The following is a 26122-nucleotide window of genomic DNA, read 5'->3' as shown; positions in this document are numbered from 1 at the left end:
TGTATGACTACACTTGTTTTTAGCTTGTCTGACATGGTAGTCAGATACATCTCTACACATTATGGGCCATTTCGTGAAAGCACAGACATCTTTGATTATGTTCAAAATCAATTTAAACTGACTCTGTATTATCAAATGAAGCCAATATTTCTTGTGTTTATAAGTAGCAGTCTACTTATCAAAATAGAGCACAAAGGTACACGAGTGTTAATACAATCTTTATATTTGATATAATACATATTTACAAAAACACTTCTGTGTCTGCATTTACAAAGCTATCTTAAATAAGGCACAACACCCCACCCCCATCCCCCCCAAAAAGAAAAAAACTGCTTTGCATCAAGGTACTGTATATTTGAAGCTAAATGTTTCCACAACAAGTAGCAGTGCAGTTTAGGGGAACTTTTTCTCAAGTTTTGTCAAGTTTTTATGTTACATCACATGATGTAAGTAGATTTAGATACAACAGTGTCCACCTCCCTCTATATCCTGACATGATTTTTAAAGTTAGGCTAGGAGAGAGATTTGTGCCAGTAAATCTCTGAAAACAACTGCCAGGGTAAACATGTTTGGGTAAGTTAGATGAGAGAGAGCATACGCAGTCTAACCTTTGCTGGGTGAATAATGTAAAAGTGAGTGTGTCATCAACTGCAAAGAAGCTGCAATTCAGTGGCATTGCAAGTCAAGGCAGGTGCTGCCACCTCTGTCCCGGCCAAAGCATCCTGTCCTCTGATCTTGAGGTTGATAAACTTGATCTTCCAGCTGTTGTTCTCCAATGGTGAGCGTATGAGGCCAAATATTTGCTCAAAGACACCCAGACAGCCTGCTTCCCTGTGAATTGTCCCAGCTACAGCAACAAGTACCAGGCCATGGGCGGAGACCAGGACCTTGAGGCCATGAGGTTCCAGGTTGGGACTGAGGAAAAGATGTTCTTCCCTGGTCAGGGCCAGTAGACGCAGGTTGACCAGTTCTGCTCCAATGAACTCTTCTTTCTGTTCGCTGCCAGCTCTGAGAAAGAGCGACCCAACTCTGTCATCACAGCCTGGTTTAAGACCCACCCCCCAAGTTAACTGTAACTATTTAGATGCTATTCAACACGTTATTTAACTATGTTATCATATGGTCAAGTTTTTATTGCCATGAAAATGAGACAATAAGTGCATTCCATGTGCTACTTTCAGCACATCTGAGTCCCTGGGATACACAGGGAAGTGCACTCATTTATGGCACTGTGTTTTCCTTCATTCACCAAAGTCAGAAAATACAGTTTTTACTTCAGCTGTAATTGATCTGAAAATATAACTCAATTCAATTACAGTTATTGGCATCATTACCTGGAGAGGAGGTATAGCTTTACATCAGGCCAGAAGTGTTGTGGTCCCCAGTCCTGAGGTTGCTGGCCCAGCGAGGGGTTCTGACTGTTTAAGAGTTGGAAGAACCATTGGCAAAACTGCTGGCCAAGGACCAGTGGGTCAAAGCCCATCTCAGCCTCTGTGTCCGTCTTTGTGGGTGGTCTCTGTCTGGTTTCATCCATCTCTTGTCTTTTGTCAACCACAGCCTGAAAAGAAGGACACATTATTGAGATTCTCAAATAAACTGGAAAATTATACCAAGAGTACTTGTCAGCGTACGTGTTCCAATAACACATGCTGTTAAACACTAAAAATTAACCTTTGTAGAAAGATAACAGTGCACCCCAGCTGATACTCTACTGTAAACTATCCTTTTTACATCAATGGCTAAAATGAAGTCTTCAGATCTATTGAAATAATCACTTTATGGAAAGTAGAAAGATAAAGTCCTGGAACTTGCAAGTACAACGTTTCATTGAAGAGACAAAGCCTCCGTCAAAAGGTTGTCAGCTAACCATACTAAAACCCCAAGCAGCCTTCAAGTTGTGTCAGCATAGCCTCTATTTCATGTTAATACTATTTCCTTGTCTCTGGTGTCACTGTCTATATATTGGTGAGTTATTTATCACCGTGAAAGCGTAACAATGCCGCCATAGGTTCAACCGTGTCAACATATCACGGATGCAGACCTAAACTCCTGTCCCCACCTTTCCAGGCGACCAAAGCGTAAGCGTCCTTTTCACCAGCTGGTGTTTCTCGCTGTTGGGGGGCATCGCCACACCCTCTTTCGCCAGGTACTTGAATATGAGGTCGCGGTGAACTTTCCTTCTTCTCAAAAGCTCCTCAGCATTTTTAGTGAAGGAGAGAATGGTTTCCATAGCCTCTATATAAATAAATGAAGATAAGGGTCAAGACAATTTGATGGTTTTACTATTAAATCGTAACTATTTTAACTTACAGCATTTGTGTTTGTCTTTTTGTTACGTCTCTCGGCATATAAGAAAGCCGAATGTAACTGACATTAACGCTAACCTAGCCAAATTCCAACATGTACCAAAGACTGGAACCATACCTTTAACATTTTCTACAACTATCAGCTTATTCGTGACCGTGTCGCTAAGAGAGAGTAAGTCGTCTTTTGACATTGACTTAAGTAACTTTGTACATCCATCACGTTCTGTTTCTGAAAGCCCTGACATCTTCGACAGCTCAAAACAAAAATTCTTCCGCCATTCGTGTCCTACTAGAAAATTGTCCGTACCGGAATAAGTGTCAGTCAGGAAACGTTCCGTGCAAAGTGCCGTTGCTGCGGTATCGTTGTTGCCTTCATATCTATTGGAATTGTCGTTGTCTCAAGCTGAGACGTCCAGATACGCACGAACAACCCAACTATTCAGTTTTATCTCGTTACTTTCTTCTGCCTGCTAAAAAGCAAGGCCGTAAGCTTGGTTATAATGATGAATACATTTAGTATTAGTTTTAGTATTTTAAAATGTGGTGCGTGGTTGCTTGTCGTAGAGTAACACTTTTTTTTCAATTTTTATTTTTATATCAATATGGGGGGAGGGTACATAACATGGATTTTTCGTTCTTGTAGCCTACATCATATCACGATGTACATAATGAATGTGTTCGATTTTCAAAAGTTTTTATATTGTAGAATGAAATTATAAAATAAGATCTTTATTTAAAAGCCAAACAACAACACAATGTAATGCAGAGTGCATTTATTTTTCATAACGTGTGTTTTAAATCATTTTGGGACATTATAAGCATTATGACTGTACGTCAACACAAGAAATTGTAGTTTACGAGGAGCACTTCAAGGTATCATAAAACAAAATAGCTAGCTCAACTAACGCAGCTAATATGGGCTAACCGGCGCAGTGATGATGTGCTGTCCGTGCGTCTTTTACCTGCAAGACAAGTGACCTTTCAGCTGACGTTACACATGACATTCAGTTTTACTAATATGTTTTAATTTCCAGGACTAAGGGGATCAGCTGTGAGATTTGAAGTCACTGAAAGGTAACGTATCGTTGTTGTCATTTGCTAACTTAACGTTATCTATATTACCTTGTTATCGCCATTTCATAATTTTGCTAGCCAGTATGCGGTTAATGCTATAGCCAGCGTAAAACGGAGTTACTCAGTTATGTAATGATTTAATCATTCATGGTAGTTTAGTTGGTCATACAGCTGTAACGTTACAGTTATTAAAACAAGTATACACATATAAATAGCCTCATCCTGAACTCCATAAAAGACTTAAATTTAAATAGCCTTGCTTGTTGGTAAAGGTTTACACCCGTTAAAGACTCATGTCCGAAAAAAAGAAAAGAAAACAAGTTTGGAAGAAATTATTATTTATAGTATATTTTTCTGTTAATGTCACTGCCCGAGAAATATTCATACGCGAATCATGAGGTCCTACTTTCCCGTTCGTCATGTAATGACACTAACTACACGAAGTGGGCAGGACTGTTTAGAAATCAGGACAAAACCTTGGACCTTGACCCGCACACTAAATTTGTCAGGTTGAACAAGGAACTGTTGATAACCCCAATACTGACTGACTGTCGGCCTTAAGTTGTATCAGAATGAATGAGGAACTGAGTCATTGTCTGATTAATGCTACATAAGTTGCTACATTTCACATTCTTGAAATACACATCACACTGGCCTGCTTTCAACACAAGTGTGTGTTGTTGGCAGGAAATTGCTTAAGTCATCTCCTATGTCAAAACCAAAAAACAGGTTTCGAAAACAGGTCCTCCATTAAAACTGTCAAATCTGTTCTCCAAATGTAGAAAAATAGAAATGTTTTCACATGTCTGTATTTGCGCAAACTAATCCCATATCTATGCACAAAATGTACGTACATATCTACATGCATACACCTGAAGAACAACTGTGACCCCCCCCCAACCCAAAAAGGCCAAGATAAAGGCCCTCTGCCTATATATTCTGCCTATACTTTCTTATTTTCATTTCTGGGTGTCACTGATTCTGAAGGAAGATAACTGATTGTTGATTGACATGCTCAGGCTGCCAAATACTGACGTTTTTGGTTGGTGGCAGTTTGACAACCTGGTAGTGAGACTCAGTGATCAACTGTCTTTCTCCAGAATTGCTTAATGGTGTGTTTGCAAACAGAAACTGACAATTACTGCATGTTATGCCTTTAAAGCCTTCTTTCAGGCCAAAGACTGGATCCAGTATTCTTCGTGTTTTTTTTTTTTGTTTTTCGTAAATGTGTACACATGTAAAATAGAACATTGCTGTAAAAGCATGGAGCTCAGCCAGTTTTCTCTGGATTCTTTGCTCTTTTATCTTTCCATCGTTGCAGATGGGGGAGTTTGAGAGCAGTCCTATGGGCCGGGTAACAGTGTACTCCATCCAGGGTTGCCCGCACTGTGTGCAGGCTAAGGCTACCCTAGGGCGTTTGGGATTACCAGTATATGACGTGGATGTGGGGAGACATCCAGAGCTAAGAGCCAGGGTGAAGGAGCTGACAGGACGCAGCACAGTCCCTCAGATCTTCTTCAACAGCATTCATGTTGGAGGCAACGATGACCTACAGAAATTGGTGAGAGGGAGTGGAAGCTTTTGAACAGTGTCAAAAAATCCTGACTGCATCTATTATTGTTACTGTGGTTTTTAAACATGTATGTATCCTCAGCCTCCTGAGGAGCTTCAGAGGTTGGTGAAACTGGTCAAGGAAGAGCCTCTTCCAGCAGATGCTCCCCCACTGCCAGAAGACAATCAGTCAAAGGACACGGCTGGAGAGAGCGATGGAGGTGAGGGATTTATTGGTGCAGCAAAAAGTTTTTTGCTTTTTCCAGATCACTTTGTTGCCTCCACACAAGATGAGAAATGTGCTTCAGAAGACGTGATCCTGCAGTCCTTCGTGTGTTAACCTGTCTGTAATGCACAATTTACCTTACTTATATCTGTCTTTGGGTTGGATTATTTGTGAACGAGGTCAGTTTCAGGTTTGTTTGGTCTGCTCAGAAATTGGTTGTCAAACGGTGAAAAGAACCACACAGATGACTCTGACTCCACCACTCTGATGAGCTATAGTCAGGATTGAAGTTTCCAAGTAGTGTAGCCACGGACATGGTGATGCTCATCTCCTGACAGTTAATACAGGATGATACTTGATACTTTAGTTGAACCCAGCAGCAGTAGGCTGCCTCACTGTATCTCATTATATGTGATTTTTAATTTCCCTACAGTGTAAACAAAGTCGTTTGCGTTAATGTAACGGTAACAGTATAATCACTAGTTAGTTAGCAACAAGTTAGCACCATATTTGTATCTAACCAAATTTTTATTTGAAGGTTAGTTTGGGAAGGCACATTAGCTATTTGTGCTCCATCTTGTCTGCTGGATTCTGTATGGCTAACTAGTAAAAATTTGGTTTTCTTTTATATTTCAGGAGTCTTTAAAGACTTATTTCTGATTGACATGCCATATTGAATAGTTAAATTGTCTATATGTATTTTATGCATAGTATGTGTGTGTGAACATGTGTATTTTTTGTGTTTGCACAATGTACATGTGTGGCTTGGCATTTTCCTGCCCTCGCAGAGTTTGTGTGTGAGAGAGATGAGTTGGCGGGCCTGGTAGAGGACCTCAAACATGCCAGTGTGATTGGCAGTCATAGGAGGGGCCTGAAAGTATACAAAAAGAGCTTCACAGGTGATCAACTGGTTGACTGGCTGCAGAAAGAGAAGGGCATGGGTAAGTAAGGCTGTAGACCTGTGTCTGTTTGATTTTGTAGAAGTTATCAAAACAGTGTGGAAACTTGCTAAAGTATCTCAGAGTTCCGTGATTCATACAAAGAATAGTCAAATCCAGATCTGCCAACCCTTGACTGTGGCCACGTGTGTGCCAGCCAGGGCTGAGGCCTGTAACACTGGCCAAGCGTTGTTGCAGAAGAAGTACATGGTCAGTGTACATGGCTGTGGGAAGCAGGATGGCACTTTTGGAGAAGGGAAAGACACCATGGACACACTGTACAGGCTGATGGAGGATGACCCTCATTCAGCCCTCAACGCAGGACAGACAGCAGCCTGCAGTCCCATCAAGGGTAGGTCATGACTGGACCAGGCTTTGGGGCATAAACACATGGCATCCCAAGTTTGCGCTGTCCTCTACTGCTCTGCTCTCTAACCCCTGTCCTTTCTTTGGTGCTGGCTTGGTTTATGATGCTTTTGGGTTCATTTGGATTTGTTTATTAGGTCACTAAGCTTTGTGATGATAGGAACTGAGGTGAGATATCTCCCAGTGGCCTCTCACAACAAAAAACACATTTAATTTCATCAGCAACTTCCACCTCCTTTGTGATGGCTACGATGCAGTCTGACCTTGAGCATTTTGACCACTTACTACCTTTTTGCCGAGCTAAAGCAAATTTCACACGTGGATGAAGGATAAGTTGATAGCTTAAGAAAAACAAAACTAATAAACTGATTTTGATGTTATGTTGGTCAAAAAATGTGATTTATGTTTGATAATACTGAATATTGCTAAGGAATATTATAGTAAATTCTGATAGGAACTGAAGAAAAATCTTAAAATCTATAATTGAAGCCCCTTTTCAAAACCATGTTCTGCTTTTCTGCTGTGTCTTTTCTTGGCAGATTTATTTCCCAAAAGTCTTTTGTTCTGTGATGGTCGTGGTAGCAGTAAGACATACTTGCCTGGCTCTGTATTGTATGTATACAACTGAATGTTGCACACCTCTAAAAGCTAACTAACAAGGTGATCTGTGCTGTACAGCACGGAGGTGATTATAATCACTGCTTTTCTAAGTGTTGTCGTGCTTGGCAGTTTCTCTCTTGAATTCATCTGCAATGCTCTTTCTCACAAGTGATTTTTCTTGATCATAATCTTGTTTGTGCAAGTTCAAGGTCAACATGATTTTCATGCAGTTTTATTTTATGTTTTCCATGGGTCAGTTCACAGCTACGTTAAATGTACACTTACTGATTATTTTAAAATGGCCAGTAAGAGCTCCCTGATTGTCAAGTCCAGCTATGAGCTGTATTGATTTTACACACAACTAAATGTGGATTATGTTTCTAAGCTGTCCAATAGTTTGGCCAGGATTCTGGGACTGCAGTTGTTGTGTTCCATTCAGATACTGGTTTGATTCATCTCATCAGAAAATTCTATTGGATTTGTCAAACATGAACCATCTCTGTCTCTCCCTCTTTCTCTCCCTTCCAGCTGCTGAGCTCTCTTTGCTTTTACGAGAGATGATTCTGAAATTGTTCTCTGAGCATCTCTCCGCCGATGGCAAGGTAAACTTCTTGTGGACTTGTAGCTTCTGATGTTGAGTGTATTCATCTGTATGTTTGGTTGTTTTTAACATGACCTTACTATATGCAAGTATGGCTACACCAAATGGCAAAACAGGTCACACAGATGTAGTGCATGAACTGTATGTGTTGTCTGCACTCCCACAGTCCGTGGACTACAAAGGCATGTCAGTGAGCCCTGCCTTTGAACGTTACACTGAGCTAGCCATTCAGCTGCAGAGAGTGGAGCTGCTTTCGCTGAGCCGGGAGGAGAAACTGGCCTTCTTCATTAACATCTACAATGCCTTGGTCATCCATGGGTACCTGCGCCTCGGGGCCCCCACCAACATGTGGCAGAGATACAGAGTAGGTTCACACAGCTGCACTTAAAGGCGCTTCAGTGTTTCCCAGAACCACTATAACCCTGCTCATTACCACAGTATACAGAGTTTCATTACAGGCGTTTCTGCAACACAAAAGCCTATCAACAGCATTTCCTGTTTCCTTTATGTGTAACTGCTGTGCAGTATTAGAAAATGTGTCTTTCAAAGAAATCATTAAGCTTGTTTGGAAATAAACAATATGTAAAGAAAACAGTAAGGCTTAGCTGATATTTTTGTATTCCAGTTGAGGAAGGGCACTTTTTGTGTTGATTTACACAACTTATAGCAAACAATATTTTACATCCAGCCTGAAATACAAAGATTAAATTCTATTAGTTATGCACAATGTATGAATGTATGAATGGCATGAATGGTAATGTTATCCAGTGAGCAAAAGGGTCTCCACTTCAAGATAGTCTTAATTTTTAAATCGATTCACATGCTTATAGGGACAGTTCACTCACTAAAAACACAATACATATTGTTCATTTATCTGTAATGCTGTTTATCCATCTGTCTGTGTGTGAATTGCACTTGAGTATTAAATATATCGTCTGTATAGAGGATGAGCTTAAGTGAAATTAAAAATATTTGTTTCTGTCCCATTTTGCAGTTCTTCAACTATGTGAGCTATCTGATTGGAGGAGAAGTGTTTACATTACAGGACATTGAGAATGGTGTTCTGAGAGGAAACAGAAAAGGTATCTCACAGCTTCTGAAGCCTTTCTCCAAAACGGACCCACGACTTCAGGTATTCCAACATCCTGTCGCAGCTGAACGTTTCATTGATTCAATGTTTTATATGCAATAACTGTTGTAATGTTGAATGTCATTTTCCATGTTGTCCACTAGGTGGCCCTCCCAGATGCTGAGCCCCTCATTCACTTTGCCTTGAATTGTGGTGCAAAGGGCTGCCCACCAATTAAAACATATACCCCACAGGTGAGCAGATTTCAAAAGTACTTCCATAAATTTGGCTGGATTTCTGATCAGTAGTCCATATGCATGTTTTGTATCTACTTGTGTTGTATGTGACAGTACTGCTGTCTTGCTTTCATTGTGTCTCAGCTATGTAATGGTCTTTCATTGATCAAGCTATTGAATGTTGACCACAATAACAAATATGATGATGAACTGGTCAGTTATGAAGAGGAAATGTAAATGTAATTAATTAGTAATGGGATTTTATGGTTGGGTTTCTGCATTCATTGTAAAACGTATCTGGTAAATACTAGGAGCTTGAATGATCTGAAATCAATTCTGATCTATCAGGACATTGACAGCCAGCTCCGCACGGCGGCTGAGGCCTTCCTGGAGAACGACGACGGCTGTGTGGTGGATTCTGGGAAAAGAGAAGTGCGACTCAGTCAGATATTCAAGTGGTACAAAGTCGACTTCGGAGGAACTGATGAGAAGGTAGTTTTGACTCCCAACTGCATTATGTGTATTATAGAAACAATGAGTTTACGTTCTGTCAGTGATGCTTACTGTGTTGCTAATGATGCCTGTGGCCTGAAATGTGGTCGTTGATTACTGCTCTCCTGTTTGAGGACAAAGTAGAATTGGTCATAAATTCATTTATGGAATGACTCATTTTTTCTCATCACATCATAAGAGCAAATATTACGAACTTTAATTGTTCAGTTTATCTTGTTTTACTCAGCTTGCGTCCTGTTCACAGACATAAGAGACAGTCAGGTTTGTTAAAGTACAAGTAATACAGCAGAAGTTGCCATCAAGTCTCAATGCCACAGTCCATAGTTAAAATAGATGTACACTGGTGAAAAGAAATGGTGCTATAAAAAATATTGATATCCTCCCAATCAAAGTTTTAAACCAACCATGGACCTCACTTTGTGTTTTCTCTCCCACCTTGTCTCTCTTGTAGCTGCTGAAGTGGGTGTTGGAGCACATGGGCGACTCCCCGAAGAAGACCAGCCTGCAGGGTGTCCTTTCTGCTGGGAAGACCAAAGTCAGCTTCCTCCCATACGACTGGAGCACCAACAGTGCGCACTGAGCATGCACTCAGTCCACTTTCTGCTTAAAAACCAGATGGTTGGCAATGATGTGCTTGCCAAATGCAGTCCACTGGTCCTCAGCCATGCAAATGTCTTTATGCAAAACAAACTGTAAACCCAAGCGGTGGTGGGGGTTGCACTCTACCTTAGAGTCATACTTGTGGGCTTAAGTTAGCTTTATTGTAATCACACACACCCTGTTTGGAAGTTATGTACTGCATGTTGAGTTGTACATTTGAGTTTTATTGTTTTTAAGTAATAACAGAGAACCTATTTTAAAAATCTATTTGCACACAGAAACTGCAGCAGCATGAGTAATAGGAAGCTTGTTATGATTGTTGCTTTCTGTTATTAATGTCTTATGTAAAATGTCAAAGCCTGAAAATTTAACATACATTTCCTAAATTACTTAAGAATTATATTAATCACAGAGAAAGCCAACCAAAAGCATTCTGTACGGTAAGACACAGAATCACCAACATGGCCTCCACCATTCTTGATTTTTCAAACACCGTGTCAGCAACTCAGGAGTCATAGATTATCACTGTCTTCTCTGTTCAGTACAGCACTCGTTGGGCTATTTATGTGGAGCATTTAATCAGAGCAGATGGCTGTTTCAAAAACACTGCCTTGACAAGCCATATCAAAACCCTTGGAACTTACAGTCATACTCTTTCATGTTCAGCGAATTCTGCAGATGGGTTAAGGTTACCCTAACCCTTCACAAAGCTGCTCCATCATTTCAGCACCATTTTTAATCTACAGAGTTACAGTACAGTTTTAACATTTACTGGTAATGGAATATTAGTGCATCATTGTACACTCTGTATATCAAATACTAAAATAGCAGAACTGTAGGGTGGCACAGGGGCTATGAGGGAGACTGTTTCTGCTGATGTCCTTCTTTGTGGATAACATCCTTGCAGTTGCAGATGCAGAGCTCAGACTTTTGCATGTCTGGTTTAAGCATAAAGTTCTAACCCCTTGTGATATTTTCCTTCTTTTATCTTCATTTGAATCGACATTGCTGATCACTCCTCTCTCTTTTTGATCCAGGTCTTCCATTTTAAATCAGAAAAGTGCTACTGCTGTGTTTCTGGCACAGTTATTTAGTAAAAGATATTGTAATATTGAGACTTACTTGATTAAAAGTACACCCATTCGGGATGCATTCTGACACTTTGCATGTTTATTATTTGAATGCTGTTGAGACATACTTGTGCTTCTTTTATCACAAAGAGTAATGTTCATTGTCGACCCATATGAGTATAATAGGCTGTGTTTATATGGCTTCAGGGTATCTGGTGTAAGTGAAAAGAAATCTCAGTCTTTAAAATGTTTCCCTAACCCCAATCAGTAGTCTTGAATACAGTTAAATGTAGCAGTTTAAGTCTTTATTAGTTTGCAGATTTTGGTGTGTTGAGTGTCTATGCAGGCCTACAAAACTGTACAGCATCCCTTTGTTTTGTTTTTTTTCCAACTTAGAAATTCAACTTCATTGTTTTTCCTTTTTTATCTAGCCTTAAAAGATTTAACTTTACTATATATGACTACAAGGTGTGTGTGTGTGATGTCGAAGAAAGTCTGATTAGGTGGCTGTCTTTAGGTGGCGGTCAATTCAAGGATTTTCTAATCTCAGGTGAAAGGAAAATGTGAGTGAAAACCATATTAAGTTGTTCAGTGCATTGTGTTGCATTTGGGGAGTCATAACAATTCCAACTCTTTCTGCACATTCCATATTACTTTGCAAAGACATTGTGACATGCACATTACTATAGCTGTAAGTTTCTTTTTCTTTAAGTGATAAGCAGCACCAAAGCATATGGTTAAGTTAGCATGTACTAAAACTGGAATGCGTTTGCGGCATGAGACAATGGAAACTCTCCAATCGTGAATGCTAGCCTATAGCAGGATCACCTCTCCGTCACTGTTTTGTGAATCTGTAAGCTTAGCCATAATAATTAGTTGGACCTCAGTACTTAATCCCCAATTAGACAAATTAAGTGTAATTTAGACCCTAATATCAGAACAGCCAGCCATCATTAAACCGTCAACTAAAATGCACATCACGCAGTCTTAACAATAGGCTGCGCATTTTAAGCTAATACAGGGTTTCAGTGACAAATGCACCCTTGGCTTTACTACTTTTAAGTCGAGTATTGAGAAGCTGAGAGTCAAGCAACAACTCTTTGTGAGCTAAAACAAACAAAAGGGTTTTATTTATTATATTGATGATCCCTGTCCTTCTAACCTTCTGTATCAGGAAAATGTGATGCAAAAATTTTTTTAAAATACAAAATTGTAATATAATCAGTCTATTTTCCTCTTTACTGGGCTTAACAGCAAAGCAATATGTTTATGAATAGTAAATTATGCAATGCAGAACTACAAAATAAAATATAAAATGAGTCTATCTTTTGTCTCTTAACTGTATTAACTCATTGCATGTTAACATAATCTGCGTTAAATCAGATGACCCTAAAGGGGAAAAAAACCAAACTGGTTATTCATGCATGTGATTGACTATTGCAAAACAACAACGCAAGAGTTTGTTTGGTCTGTTTTCAAACAAATTTAATCACTTTCTTTATGAAAAATAGATGGGGAGTCATTGCTTTACAAATCCAGTCTATCAACATTTTTACATATAAATAAGCAGGTTTAAGTGCACAGTCCCATAAAAACATTACATTAAAAAGATATTAAACGGATCAACCATTTCAAAAGTATATACATAACGAACAGCCAACGCAGAATATTCTACTTAATCAAATATATTGTGGTCAAGGTGTTAAACTTGAAACCTTTTGAAAATTTTAGATTCAGACCAAACTGGTCTTGTATTACTGATTTTAATGTTTATCTTTACATAAAGTCTAACACTGTGATTAAGTCTTGGCACTAATGAAATTGTGAATAATTCATATACTGTACAGAATAATAGTGTGACAGTATAAAGGCAGATTCACAAAGTTTCAGACATTTTGGAAACAGCATGAATGAGTTGATTCCAGTTGTCATACCATGACCAGAAAACCCAATCCTGCTTACCCACACAAATTCTGCAGAAAAAAAACATAAATTAACAGCACGGACATGTGGAGAGGACACAACCACCACATATCTATCTAGTTAGACTTTTTATACATTCTCGCTACAAAGACCAAAAGCTTAGAGTGGTTTAACGTTCATTTGGAAGACTACAATGATAAAATGAGAGGGCAACACATGCTGAGCTCATCTTCACATTAATTAGCATGATTTTTCCACAGTAATTCATACAACTGCAAACACTGCTCAAGGTATACTGCATGTAAAATCCATAGAGGCAGGACAAAATAGAGAAGGAGTTTCACATGAGCTGAAACCATTCATGATGCAATGTTTCTGGCATCATTTTGATCACCACAGGTGAGGGAGCCAGATGTGCAAGAAGGCCCTTAGAGTATGAGACAACCTCTGCCATCAAGTGCTGCCAGGTGAGCAAATTAGATCCAAATTAGAGCACTGTCCATAAAAAAATGAGTTGTGGGACTTTTTATTTGTCCTTAATGTTTGCTTTAAAGAAATAATGCTTAAAATAATTTAAATTCAACTAGTCCAATAATAATGTGAATGCCAGACCGTTAAAGGAGTCAGTATATAACGCAAATAGACGTGGTCGAGTCCTGAGTCACTCGGATTCTAAAAATAAGCTGAGTTTCACAAATCCCCCTCTTCATTAACCCAGATCTGTTGAGTCCTTAGCTGCATGTGCTGCTAACAATCCATATAAATACAAAATTATAAATTGGGCCATTCATAACCTCTTTATAATCTACTCCATTCATTCTACGTGGTTATTAGTAACAAATAGCATAAATTACACAGACTAGCTGTAGCTGCTACTTTATTCATTATCAGGAACTGAACCACAGGACCTGTGACTGTTACCGAGATTTTACGTTCGCTCTTGGTTAAAGTAATGAGTCCTGTGGATCCGAGTCTGTTTGGAGCTGCAAGTCCCACGCATTCACTCGGGTCAGTCGGTTACAGCCTCGTCCAACTGATCCGGATTGGTCACGCAGGAATTTTTTCTAACCCGACTCTGTCAGATCCCTGAGTCCCCTGATGACGAATAAGGTAGCAACCACTGCTAGTCCACATAATTTATGATATTTGGTGTAACAGTTTCTGGCTAACAACTACTTAAAATGAATGGAATAGGTTTTAAGGACAATGAATGGCACAATTTAAAGTTTGAATTTACATGGGTTGTCAGCAGTAATGTTACATTACATCCCGTTTGTTTAATACCCCTATTAACTGAATTTATCCCAAAGACATGACACCACACAATAATCTAACATGTAGCTAATATCTTTAGGTGTTACGTTGGAAGCAAACGTTCTTGTTTGTTGTTTAGTGTTTTATAATAATAGGGATATTGCCTGCACCCTTAATTGTGAAGACTCGGACTTACATGACCCAAGACCACTTTGGAGTTGTGTTTCACCAGTCGGTTCTGGTGATACCGACTCAAGTGCCTGGGATCAGTATATTGAGTGATCCAGAAGGGCTCAAGTCCATACAAATGGACATCAACCTGAAAGACAGGTCAATCGGAAAGACAACCAATAATAAAATATTTCACCATGTAAAGACTTACTTCTAGACAAGATATTCATTTTTGTAGCTCTACCAAGTTCTAATGGGGATGCACTTGCCAAAAGGAACAAGTCTGGTTTTCCCCAATGCTTTGTATTCAGCACTGGTTAAAATGTAGTTTTAGTGTAGTTGCTTCAATAATAACATTTTAAAAATGCAAATACATGTATGAGCAGTATCTTTCTCATAGCATTTTCACTTGTGTTGTCCTGGGCCACATTTGGCTTCTGAGATACCAGGCATTTTTTAGTGTCACTTACAAATTTGTTTGTGTTTTGCCTACTTGACAATAGGTCACACTGATGATGTTTGGAGGAATATAATGTGTTGCTATCAAGGTTTAGTTGTCAAAATTATTGCTTCAAAAAGGTTCTATGAATTAAGAGACAAAACTCCTCCAATTAACCATTTTACCATTTTCACATACTGGTATCCACAAACTAAAAAGTGCTGTATCTGAGTGTTAACAAAAAGTTCCAGTGTTTTCTTTACGTTGAATCCTTGCCCTGAGCCACATGGCAGAGTACAATGGTCACTCCAGTTACAGCTCTCATCCACTTATAACTAACCTAAAAAAGAAAGAAAAACAAGTGGTTCAATTTGATTAAGAAATATTTATACAAAATGGCTTGATAAAATTAACACTTTATAAACAGTGAATCAAGCTGACTTACTTTCATCGTCAGAATCAAAGCCAAAGAGCGCAGAGCAGGTGTTAAGGGCTTGGTGTTTCCGTAATTCTTCCAAGCTGCTGAAGGAGGACAGACACTTGTCACAGCGAGACCTGGTCTTCTGCTCAGGGGCCTCATTTTTTGCCTGCTGATCCTTTTCCGGCACAGGATCCTTTTTCTTAATGCTCCAGTAAAAATTTTTCTTTGGTGCAGCCTCATCCACGGACCTTCTCTTGCGCATTGAGAGCACAGACTCATCCAGGTAGGTGGAGGGTGGCGGCCGGATGAATGGAGCCTTGACAAATGTCGCATAAGAGGGGTCTTCTGGTTGGAAAGTTTTGTGTTCAGTGATATGTGGCTCCCCCAGTGTCTTCTGAACTCCTTCAGACAAAGTGGACAAATCCTCAAGGTCTCGGACATTCAAGGGGTCATACACAACGGGGGCCCGTTTTCGACGGCTCTTACTTGAAGCTGCTGCAGCAGCGTCAGTATGGGGAGTGGAAAACTTTCCCTCCGGCACTTGGTTTCTTGTGTCATCCACATATCCATTGACGGTGGCTTTGCTTTCATCAGTGGACTCATGCTTGACCGTTTCCTCTGAACAATTAGGAGACTGAGACAGGTCTTGACCACACTCTGGTACATTTAGTTTACAAGACTGGTCTTCAGTTTTCATTTTGAGATCATTGAAATCCTCGACATTAGAGGCCTTATAGTGATCATTTGTTTCACAAGGTTGAGCTTCAGTTTTGGTTTTGTTGAAATCCTCAAGATTACAGGCCCCTACGTGATCAAGGGGAGGAGTCTCCTTCTGCCCCTTTTTACTCTGTAGCCATATCTCCTCAATCTTCATTTTCTGCTTCCATGGAGCTTCAGCATTTTGCTTTTTCTGCCTGCTCTGCCTCAACTCTAGTTCGTCTCTTTGAGGCGCTGGGACGTAGTGTCTCCATTCATGGTCATAGAGACCCTGAAGGTTAGAGAAAAGCTTCTCACAGTCTGTGAAAGGACACTGAGGTCTGAAGGGCTGGTGGGTATTGACATGGTCCTTTAGTTCCTGCAGTGTCATGAACCGTTTGTTACACTCCAAATGGTAACAGAAGTGCTGGAGAGGAGTATCGTGGAGCTTCATGTGGTCCTTATAGTGCTGGAGAAACTGTATCTGCCTGTTGGAGGAAAAGCACAGTCAGCACAATAAGTTCTCCTTACAACATAATTGACAATCTTTTGCAAGACCGAACACACACACACAAAAAATGGTGAAATCTGAAACAATGGTTTCACATTTGGCCATTCAATATGACCAGCTCTACTGGAATTAACAGAATGGATGCTGAGATGTAAAAGTCATCCAATTTTCCACCTTTAAGTCTACATGTGCACAATCAAAGACTTTCAAAGTAACAGCAGATAATCATGTGAAGATGGTCACTTTAACACACTATATAGTACAAAATGTACTATATAGCATAAGTACATTATATCTGTATACACTATATCAGGCTGTGATGCCTCTTACCTGAGGCACAGAGTGCACTTGTGTTTAGCCCAAACAAAAGTTTTTTCCAACACCTTATCTTCTTTAACATGGCATTTAATGGCATGCTTTGTTAGTGTGCTGCTGATCCTCAAGAATACTCTATCACAGGACTCTGAAGGGCACAAGTGATATGTGATGTCCACACCATGACCATTCTCTCTTGCTGGCGTCTCCTCCTCTCCTTCTCCCTGTTGCTCCTTCACAGAGGGGTCTCTCACTATCACCATGCCATCTTGAATGACTACTTGCTCATCCTTGAAGTCTAGATGCTGGAATATATTTGCATCAGGGTTCTTGCACTTGTTGTGAAGCACAGATGTCTTTTTGATGAGGGTGCGGAGGTTCCTGATGATTCGATTTTCTCTCTTGAGGTTTGACTGTTTCCTTTTGCTTCCAGATTTCTGATTAGGAGTTTTCTCATTGGAAATGGAAGTACTGTTTTCATCCTGAGGCTGGCTCTGATTTTCCACATTATCTACTTTTCCATTAGCAGCTGGCATATCCACAGTGCATGGCTCCTTATCAGGGGGGTTCAGCTTGCCCATTTTATCAATGTGGTCTAGAATATGCTTTTTGGCAAAAGAAAGCTGCTTAAAGCGTTTTCCACAGAGTATACATCTTAGTTTCCCACACTTCAGGTGTGACAGAGCATGCCTCATAACGTTCAAGCCTTTATAGTCCTTGCGGCAGATGCTACAGTGGTGCATCAAATGAGCATATTGTTGAGTACGGAGAGCTCTGTCCCGCCATGTTCTTTTGGCTATTACCTGGAGAAAAGGGTTCACCAGAAAAAAGTGAGCAGAATATCACATAATATTTCCCAATAAAAGCACGTAAATCTCTGCATATCTTTCTGTTTTCCTGACTGAAATGTGGTGTCAGTGCATGACTGAATTAAGTAAATATTCCTCTCAAACACTGTTTATGTAAACACAGTACTCAGTATAATTTGGCCAAATCAAAATGCTGCAAGTGCATTACACAGTAAACAAAACAAGATTAACGTAAATTTGATTGGAATACGTGTGCCCTGTACGTATAAACCTGTGTTATGAAATGTCTGGCATGGTAATTACAGAAAAAGAACTGACCTCTGTGTTTGACATTTCAGTTTCCTCTGTGGGTTGGGTATCACCATTAAGCTCATCTGATGCTGGGCATGCAGGAAGTTCCGGTTTCTCACTGTCAGGCTTTTTGAATCTAAGACAGTAGCTGTGTAACTGTTCTACTGGACAACTGAATAAGTCTAAAGGTGGACCATCAAGCTCAGGATCACCGTCAACAGCTGGAACAGCAGCTTGAGGTTCACTCGGAGGACCTTCACAAAGCTTGGAACCAAACTGTGTTTGAGGTTCCTCTTTTGTTTGTGCAACAGCACTGCTTCCACAGACCATGTCGCTAAGTTCCTCAAGTTCATTTTCCTTCTCAAGACGGTGCTCCATCTGTTCACTGTCTTGTTTAAGATCATTCTCTAGGTGAGGCATATGTGGCTTTTTGTCCTTTATGTCAGTTACCATCTGATCAACCTGATTCTCTACCTGTTCACTCTCTTGTTTATCTTCATTCTCCAGATGAGGCGTATCTGACTTTTCAACCTCCATGTCAGCTATCTCCACAAAACCAGACTTCTCCTCTGTAAGAGATATTTCATTATCAGGGTACGAGAGTTCCAATTTCACTAAAGGCTTCCTTCCCCGTTTCATTCCTTTAACTTTGATCTTCTTCTTCTCTTTAACTATCTGCACCTGCTCCAGCCTCGGCAGACCCTGCAGCCATCTTTTCTTTTTACCTTTCCTTTTAAAAATTTGGCTCTTCACACATCTAGACAAGTATTCTCTCTTGCGGTTTCTAGGGAGTTTTACAGAAGAATTTTCCATGTTACTGTGATTGCGTCTTAGTGAATACACAGGCTTATTGCCTAAAGAGGTGGATTTGAGATTGTATTTGATCTCTGGATCATCATCAAGTTCCGTCTCATCATCAGACTTAGATTTCTTTCTCCTTCGCAACACTCTCCTCCATTTTCTCGTCTTCAGAAGAGCGTCATCTGATGGGACAACACACTTTTCTGTCTTTCCATCCATATTAGGCTCTTCTGGAAGATCTTTGTGCACAATTTCAGCTTCAGTGCACTGGCAGGAATTGAAACCTTGAGTGCATGAGTTATTTACACAGTTATTTATTAACAGCTCTTCACTGTACTCCTTCTCCTCTTCCTCCTTCATTTCATTGAGAACAGCAGCCTTCACAACCTTGTCACTCATCAACTCCAAACAATGGGTTCTGAGGGTCAAAAGGTTCCAAAACTCAGGGTCAAAACACAGGCGCTCCTTGAGCATCTGGAAAACAAAAATTTACAAAAATGTTCAGCACAAATCACAATGCTAATATATCATTATAGCATATAGTATATTCCCATCTTCCATCCCTCCAACCTGCAGAATATGGAAGCGAACGCTGGTTCGGACAGGGCTGTTGTGGGGATGCGGCTCCTGGTCAGGATGCATGTAAAGCAAGCAGACAGTTCGGTAAGCTTCAAGGCTGCGTTCCTGACAGAACACCAGCAGGGAACATGCACGACAGATCTCCAGGTCATGAGGCAGGAGGAAGGCGATGGTCTTGCAGACCAGGGACCGGGTCACAATGTCAGCTTGCATGTCACACAGCTGCAAGGCCCTGGCACAAAGCTCCACGCAGACATGGACTCCTTCACTCCCCAGCTGTCCAAAAACAAACACACTAGTGATTAAATCAAGACAAAATTTTCTGCACTGTTTCACTGCACTGTTTCATTCGTGTAACATAAGGTAACGATATATTTAGCAAATTTTTGTTTCATCTTTGTCCTTAACAAGTCACTCGCAGTTTAGAACCAAATGAGGAGCAAACATTATAAGACCCTTGTCAGATAGAAATGATGTAGTTTCCAGATGTAAGCTTCTAACTGTGTGCAGAACATTTTGCTAACTACTGTTTGTTCTGAGAAACACAATTTGGAATGAGATGATGCTATGATGTCAAGTCGTACCTCTGTAGTGACCAGTTTGATGAAGGGGAAGATGGCTCTGACGTTAGTAGCAGAGGAGGCCAACTGCAAGCACTCAGCCAAGAAGCCTTGGCTGGAGGGGTGGGCCCTGAGATGCAACCTGCTCCAGATGAACACCAGGTCCCTGCAGGAGGCAGCATATGATAAGTCAAAAACATCTAGATTAGTTAAACAGCATGTTAAGTAATCATACACATACTGAGCAAACACTAGGTTAATTTACTGAATCTGAGAGTAACATCAATTGCGACAACTGAGGAGAATAAATTGGTGGGATACATGTCTGAAAGTCATTCTTACCAGATGTAGTACATGTCTCCATTGTGTAGCTGCTGGGTGAGGAAAGCTTTACACAGCGACAGCAGAAGCTCATCTTTTTCAACACTCTCCGTGTTGCATATGATCTCCACTGCATCACGGCCATCTATTTCTGCCATCTGATCAAGAAGATATGCAGAAGCACAGATTAAAAGAAGATTTAAAAAAAAAAACAAAAAAAAAAACAAAAAAAAAAACACAAACACACACACACTAAATACAAAAATTTGCATTACAATCAACAAATGATACCAGAAATAAAAGAATGACTCCAATAGCTGCTCATCATTACAGTCCATTCATGATCATTTAATATAGCAGCATAACAATGAATTGATTTTCATCACTTACTAAATTATTACTGTTTGATTTCTATACTTTCACTGTTGTAAATATTTCTGTTTCTTGTTATAAAGTATTATCCTTTCCACCAATAACCCATCTCTGTCATATGGGGCCCAAAATTCATCTATACAGTCCCACAACGCCTTGCACCCTTCAGACTTTCCACTTTGCCACTCATTGTCTCTTACCTCCTTGTGAAGGTGTTCATGCAGTGAGGCCTTGTAGAGGCAGGTCAAGTAGGCCTGGTGGAAATACAGATGCTTTCCAGCCTCGCAGTTCTCCAGGCAGCTTTTAGCCAGGGCCTTGGCCTCTTGCATTCGTTCACAGGCCTGCAGGTATCGGACCCGGAGCTCAAAGAATACTGGCAATTCCGAGCTTAAGTACTCCTCAACTGGATGGGAGGGAATCAGATGTGTTAGTATGACATGGAGGTATTTACATAAGCTAGCTCTTTATTAGAAATGACAAATGTAGTGTTGAGTAACATCACACAGAGTAACACTGATGTTAGTGGAATAAAAATTTGACACTGACTTGATTTCCAACTCATGTGGTCCAGATATATCAAATTCCAAAGTCCAAAAGTCAGAATTTATATAAAAGAAGATAGATGTAATCTTGTCCTAAATTGTCCAGCACTGTCTTGAACTGAGCCATCAATGTATGTGTATTTGACAGCCTGGGAACGAGACTCAAGGAGAGGCTACAACACAACCTCTCACACTCCCCCAGTGCAGTGTACTCTGTGTGTGTGCCATATCGGCTGATAAATATGGTCATCAGCCTACCCTCTTTCTGTGGCAAGTCTGCCTCTTTCAGGATTCCTTGCAGCACTGGATTCTCCCACGGGCCACCTGCTTTGATGATCTGCTTCACATGCTGAAGGTAGATGTTCCTGTGCCGCAGGAGCTGAGAGTGGCACTCCTGCAAAGAGTGATAAAAATTGTTCATTCTCAAAACACTGAGTTAAGACCACCTGTGCTGTAGCTGTTTCCGCTACATGCTGGTAACTTTTACTCAACACTCACAACTAAGTAAAGGCAGGTACAGCTGCTGGGTCTTATGAAAGTGTGTTGTGTGAAAACTTAGAATTACGACAGTGGGTTAGCTGTTGTCACCTGAAAGGAATCAAGGATGTCTTTTAAAGGCTTTTCCACAAATTCTTCTTTACTGAAAAACAGCATCAGTTCAAAGAAGCTCCTGCAAAACAATTTAAGGAACATTAATTTACCAAATCTGGCAGGAAATAAGACATTCATACATGTTACTGTTTATTGCTGTCATTTACAGGAACAGATAGTGACCATATTGCTGTGCCACTACATAGCTGATTCAAGTAAATCCCATATCAGCTTTTAAACTCCTTCATTTCTTTGATCAAGCAAACAAGCCATGTTCACTATGGTATGTGATTTAGTATTATACTGAGCATATTCAGGGTGGAGGCTAAGAATTCCTCAGGAAAACTCAGGAAACTATCCTCTGGTTTATTTGTCTACTGGAACATCAACAAACTACCTCACAAGGTACATGCTAAAATAGAAATTGAATTAAATATTTGTGCATTGAGATTACATACAAAGTAAATACAATGATGCTAACAGATGTGAATTCATCTACAACATTAGATTTTTCATTTTCTCTCAAGTACTGTAGTAAAATATATACTGTGTGACTGCAATACAATTTTAGCTGGGATTTCAGCCAACAAGATACTTAAATGCATTTTCTATTCCAGTCAAAATGATAATAATTAAAAACACCAGCATTACAAGATACAGTTTTTAGACAGAGGGTCACATATGGCTCCTAATGGTAACAGTTAGTTCATGCATGATGCTTTCTGGTAACAGTTACTGAAATAAGCATACAGCATGGCTGCTGAACAACAAGAAATATTTAATTTTCAAATAACAAACTACTTACAAGGCCAGACTGCTGAGAACATAGTGGACATGCTGACAGTCATCAGGGAAGGCAGCAGTGGCTTTGGTGAAACTGCTCAGTGCAGTCCACAGCACCTTCAGTTGAGGGAGAGGAACTTGCCAGTGTCCTGTGTACTCCTCAACCAACTGCAGGAACACCACAAAAACATTACGCACTTGGGAATTTCAGATCCTTTTTCAGATCCTTACAACCAAACAAAACATATATGCTTTCACTCATTACTTCAGATTACTAGATTCAGACACTGTTTCACTGTGTTTAAGCATGTCATAGATGTTACTTCTAAGTATAGTGGGGTACTGGTACATGAGAGAAATCTGTAGATATTAACTGTCTTCAATCTCACAGGGAACTTTAACTGCATTAAGTCAAGTTACTATAATACAGAGGTTTGGAGACATCTCCAAAAGGATGACTCCTGATAGTGCAGTAAGTAAGATGTAATAAGTGCATTATAAACAAGTCTGAAATTAGACAAATGCATAATTTAAAAAGGGGTAGATTCACTAGATTCATGCTCTTATGGCTTAAAGTCAAGTCTTTAGTACTTAATACGCGGTACTGCAGACATATGACTGCAGGCAAGTTTTCCATTGGCAACCATACTAACACCTTTATGTGTTTATCTAAGCTGGTGTTTCATATTAAATACTGACATTTGAGAAGAGGCCACGAGGCGTGTTCATAGCGTTATTAATAACAGTTTGGCGAAACACAGCTCGCTCCAAGACCTCTGTAAACCTCATATAGTTAGCTTAGCTGAACTGACTAGCCATAAAGCTAACCAAGCATCATCAAATGGCAGATATTACGAAAACACAGTTACGCCACGACGCTAGCTACGCAAAGTCACAGTATTTATCCGTCTACATTTTGCTAACCACTTGTGTTGTGTTTCTGAAATGCTATGCTATAGTCTTAGCTAAACAACTGCATAAACAGAGCTAATCTGAGGGCTACCATTAGCAAGCGATCCTAGTAGCTTTAGCAATAAACAAACACCGACTAGATAGACTGTCTACAAATTGAGTCTAGCATACCTCACAAAATTCAGAGCAATAGCTTTTGCTCCTCAATGACGACTCATCGCTGCAGTGTCTTTGAAACAATGTGTCCAGAGCTAAATCAAGCCCGTCTGTTTCCAAATCACTTTCGCTGTCCGCCATACTGCCTGCTGTATCCAGCGCATAGTCGGTTGCCGGGTTTGTATAGCAGCATCCTACTAACCACACGAATGTGCCCCGCAACAAAACAGTACCAACCTGGCAACCACGTAATTACAAACGTACTAATAAAGTTTTTTTAATCATTCACATTGTACAATAAACAGTTCACCAGTTCATCAACAGTTCATCACTTCATCTTAAATCTTAAAATTGTTTGATTAAAATAAAAGGATCTGACAAACGGACCTAATGAGTGAATCACATCAAGAAAATATAACTTACCCTGCTGGCCCCCGTGGAGGAGGTGGACATGAAATGATGATGTTAATGACTTGAGGTGGAAATATAATCTTTATCTCATGTCTGATCAGAGTTCTCAAGAAAAAAGTGTATGTGTATTTATTTAAAAATGTATTTATGTGTTGTATTTATGTGTATGTAATGTATTTATAATTACTACACAAAGGGCTACAAGAATGAGTAGACTAGACCTTTCTGCCCATTTTTGTTCACCTTTGTTTATAGGGATGGCAGTTCAAACTTCAGAGTTGACCTAGTCACCTAACAAATTATCTTCCTGTCAAAGTAATTTCACTTTGAACAGATGAGCATTGCCATTGATACAAAGGACATAAAATTTACAAAAAGGCATTTTGAGTCTTTTGAGGCTCAGTGTGTAATAACTATAAAGAACATAATTATATGGTCAATTTGAAAATGTACAGCAACTGAGGTGAAATTTGAACAAAGTATACACAGAAGATGAAGATCATGTTGTTTCATAGCCTGAAATGATCAATATATTCCTACAGGTTGCAAGGTATGAAAAAAATTTAATTGGTTGCGTAGGATAAGATACAAAAAATCTGACCTTTGGATTGTCTATCCCCATATTTGGATATGCACATCACTTGGGGCCAGAGTGTTGAGTGAGATAAGGAACACATGGTTTTAGAAGGGAAAAGGGCAGAAAGAAGAGGAAAGTTTTCTTTTTTAAAAAAAAAAAAAAAAAAGAGGGGGAGAAAAAATAATACAAAACCAAAAAAGCCTTTAAGCTCTACTACCTAAATAGGAAAATAAGGTTAACATATATCCATTGGGAAAGAATAACAATATGTGTACATAAAACAGAGTTATTTCTAATAACACCAACAGTGGCTCAGTTCTCTGCAAGTGTCCAAGTAAACCATAACATTGTGACAGCGACTTTATCTCAGTACCAGGACTCTGAAATTAAAGCAGCCATTGTTAATTTTATTATGCAAACCTGTGCTATTATAAAATGTCAGAATTACCTCTTGGCTTTTATTTTCAAGGCCTACTCCAAAGAGTGGCTTTTATTCTAAATTGAAAATGCCTATTAAATTGCTGTACATGACTGACTCATTGGAAAAGGATGTGAATTTCCTGTGTACCTTGTCGCTTCTTCTAGGCAAGGAAGCATTTCTGTACCCCTGAGAACATAAACAGTTCTTTTAGAGCCAGTCAGCCAGAAGCATGCTGTTCTCCTTACCATGTTGGAGAAAGAGGAAAGACTTTGCCTTGCTTGTGAAATGCCTGCACTGGTATTCCCTGGTGAGTGTGCATACACACATACTGCTGCAATTGTTTGTGTGCTACTGTACGGAGACAGATTTCTGAACAGATGTCGGCTCAGAGGGTTTGTGAATGCATATCACAAGCCTGTGTTTATGGGGATAAACTCTAACCTATACCTTTCATACTTAATATTCTGTGAACATTTTAGAAACAAATTGCTTAAGTTAAGCAGTCACTTAAGTTTCAGCCATAATGGGTGATGCAGAGTCAAAACAGGTGTAAACTATACTGCTGAGATCCAGAATCTACTCCTGGCATTGATATCTCTAATCATTCCAGTGAAAATGGCTGGCAGGAATTCTAACTAGGAAGTCCCAGTTGTCTGTCTCGCTGCTAGAGCTGCCCACGGGTTGTATGTCTTTCCTGCATGAGATGAAGGAGCTTGAACTACCAGTCATACCACCTTCCAAGTGAAGTTCAGAACCAACAGGTGAAGCAGAAGTAGATGACAACAACATGTATGTCTAAGTAAGATGAACTTTATTGATCCCACAGTGGGGAAATTCACTTGTCGTGGCAGCTCACAAATATCTATGCACTTTGTTGTTTGTACCTGCTCCAAAACAAGGATTGGAACTGTGAATTCTAAATCGGTGACAAAATAGGCTTTTTACATTTTTTTTTAAATAGACAACAAAATTTGAACATAACAATAAGTTTGACAAGACAGAGGAAAAATAACTTGTTATGTTTGTGCCATGAAATCTTACTGCTGCCGTTGATGGGAGGATTGAGCAAGATGTGGACACGCTGGAAACCTATTTACTTATAGACTAAAGTGAATT

The 26122-nt window shown here is 39.8% G+C and overlaps 3 protein-coding genes across 4 annotated transcripts; 1 reads left to right on the top strand and 2 right to left on the bottom strand.

Moving 5' to 3' along the window:
* Positions 1-293: 293 nt before the first annotated feature.
* On the bottom strand, positions 294-2753 carry c11h3orf38 (chromosome 11 C3orf38 homolog). Of its 2 annotated transcripts, none has more exons than XM_046403536.1 (4): positions 2614-2753; positions 2060-2235; positions 1335-1558; positions 294-1008 (listed from the first exon to the last, which is right to left on the bottom strand). In XM_046403536.1, the coding sequence occupies exons 2-4, from the start codon at positions 2228-2230 to the stop codon at positions 645-647; spliced, it is 759 nt and encodes a 252-aa protein (XP_046259492.1). In that variant the 5' UTR covers positions 2231-2235; positions 2614-2753; the 3' UTR covers positions 294-644. The 2 variants fall into 2 exon arrangements, with proteins under 2 accessions (XP_046259492.1, XP_046259491.1); XM_046403535.1 differs by lacking the exon at positions 2614-2753 and adding an exon at positions 2425-2606 and having other exon boundaries at positions 296-1008.
* A 442-nt stretch (positions 2754-3195) lies between these two features.
* Positions 3196-11238, top strand: zgc:152951 (uncharacterized protein LOC569013 homolog). Its single transcript, XM_046403534.1, has 11 exons — positions 3196-3380; positions 4702-4941; positions 5035-5152; positions 5946-6098; positions 6253-6447; positions 7590-7663; positions 7829-8026; positions 8657-8794; positions 8896-8985; positions 9316-9459; positions 9932-11238. The coding sequence occupies exons 2-11, from the start codon at positions 4702-4704 to the stop codon at positions 10058-10060; spliced, it is 1479 nt and encodes a 492-aa protein (XP_046259490.1). The 5' UTR covers positions 3196-3380; the 3' UTR covers positions 10061-11238.
* Positions 11239-12618: 1380 nt separating this feature from the next.
* LOC124066770 (zinc finger protein 654-like) lies at positions 12619-23785 on the bottom strand. Its single transcript, XM_046403532.1, has 12 exons — positions 23613-23785; positions 22552-22697; positions 21744-21825; positions 21414-21549; positions 20814-21016; positions 20263-20399; positions 19945-20086; positions 19352-19636; positions 18008-19255; positions 16896-17683; positions 15383-16542; positions 12619-15277 (listed from the first exon to the last, which is right to left on the bottom strand). The coding sequence occupies exons 1-12, from the start codon at positions 23736-23738 to the stop codon at positions 15273-15275; spliced, it is 4458 nt and encodes a 1485-aa protein (XP_046259488.1). The 5' UTR covers positions 23739-23785; the 3' UTR covers positions 12619-15272.
* Positions 23786-26122: the final 2337 nt, after the last annotated feature.

The sequence above is a fragment of the Scatophagus argus genome, chromosome 11 (genome assembly GCF_020382885.2).
Source record: "Scatophagus argus isolate fScaArg1 chromosome 11, fScaArg1.pri, whole genome shotgun sequence".
NCBI classification, from domain to species: Eukaryota; Metazoa; Chordata; class Actinopteri; family Scatophagidae; genus Scatophagus; species Scatophagus argus.
The sequence above is the reverse complement of the archived record's forward strand: the minus strand, read 5'-3'. Positions and strand labels throughout refer to the sequence as shown.

Coding starts and splice junctions, on each gene's coding strand:
- c11h3orf38 (XM_046403535.1), bottom strand. CDS start 2,551: ATGTCAGGGCTTTCAGAAACAGAACGTGATGGATGTACAAAGTTACTT. Junction 1,559..2,059: donor CGCTTTGGTCGCCTGGAAAG/GTGGGGACAGGA, acceptor CCTTCTTTTCAG/GCTGTGGTTGACAAAAGACA. Junction 1,009..1,334: donor AAGCTATACCTCCTCTCCAG/GTAATGATGCCA, acceptor GCTCTTTCTCAG/AGCTGGCAGCGAACAGAAAG.
- zgc:152951 (XM_046403534.1), top strand. CDS start 4,702: ATGGGGGAGTTTGAGAGCAGTCCTATGGGCCGGGTAACAGTGTACTCC. Junction 7,664..7,828: donor ATCTCTCCGCCGATGGCAAG/GTAAACTTCTTG, acceptor GCACTCCCACAG/TCCGTGGACTACAAAGGCAT. Junction 8,986..9,315: donor TTAAAACATATACCCCACAG/GTGAGCAGATTT, acceptor CTGATCTATCAG/GACATTGACAGCCAGCTCCG.
- LOC124066770 (XM_046403532.1), bottom strand. CDS start 23,738: ATGGCGGACAGCGAAAGTGATTTGGAAACAGACGGGCTTGATTTAGCT. Junction 20,087..20,262: donor GGAGACATGTACTACATCTG/GTAAGAATGACT, acceptor TGCCTCCTGCAG/GGACCTGGTGTTCATCTGGA. Junction 19,256..19,351: donor TTCGCTTCCATATTCTGCAG/GTTGGAGGGATG, acceptor TTTGTTTTCCAG/ATGCTCAAGGAGCGCCTGTG.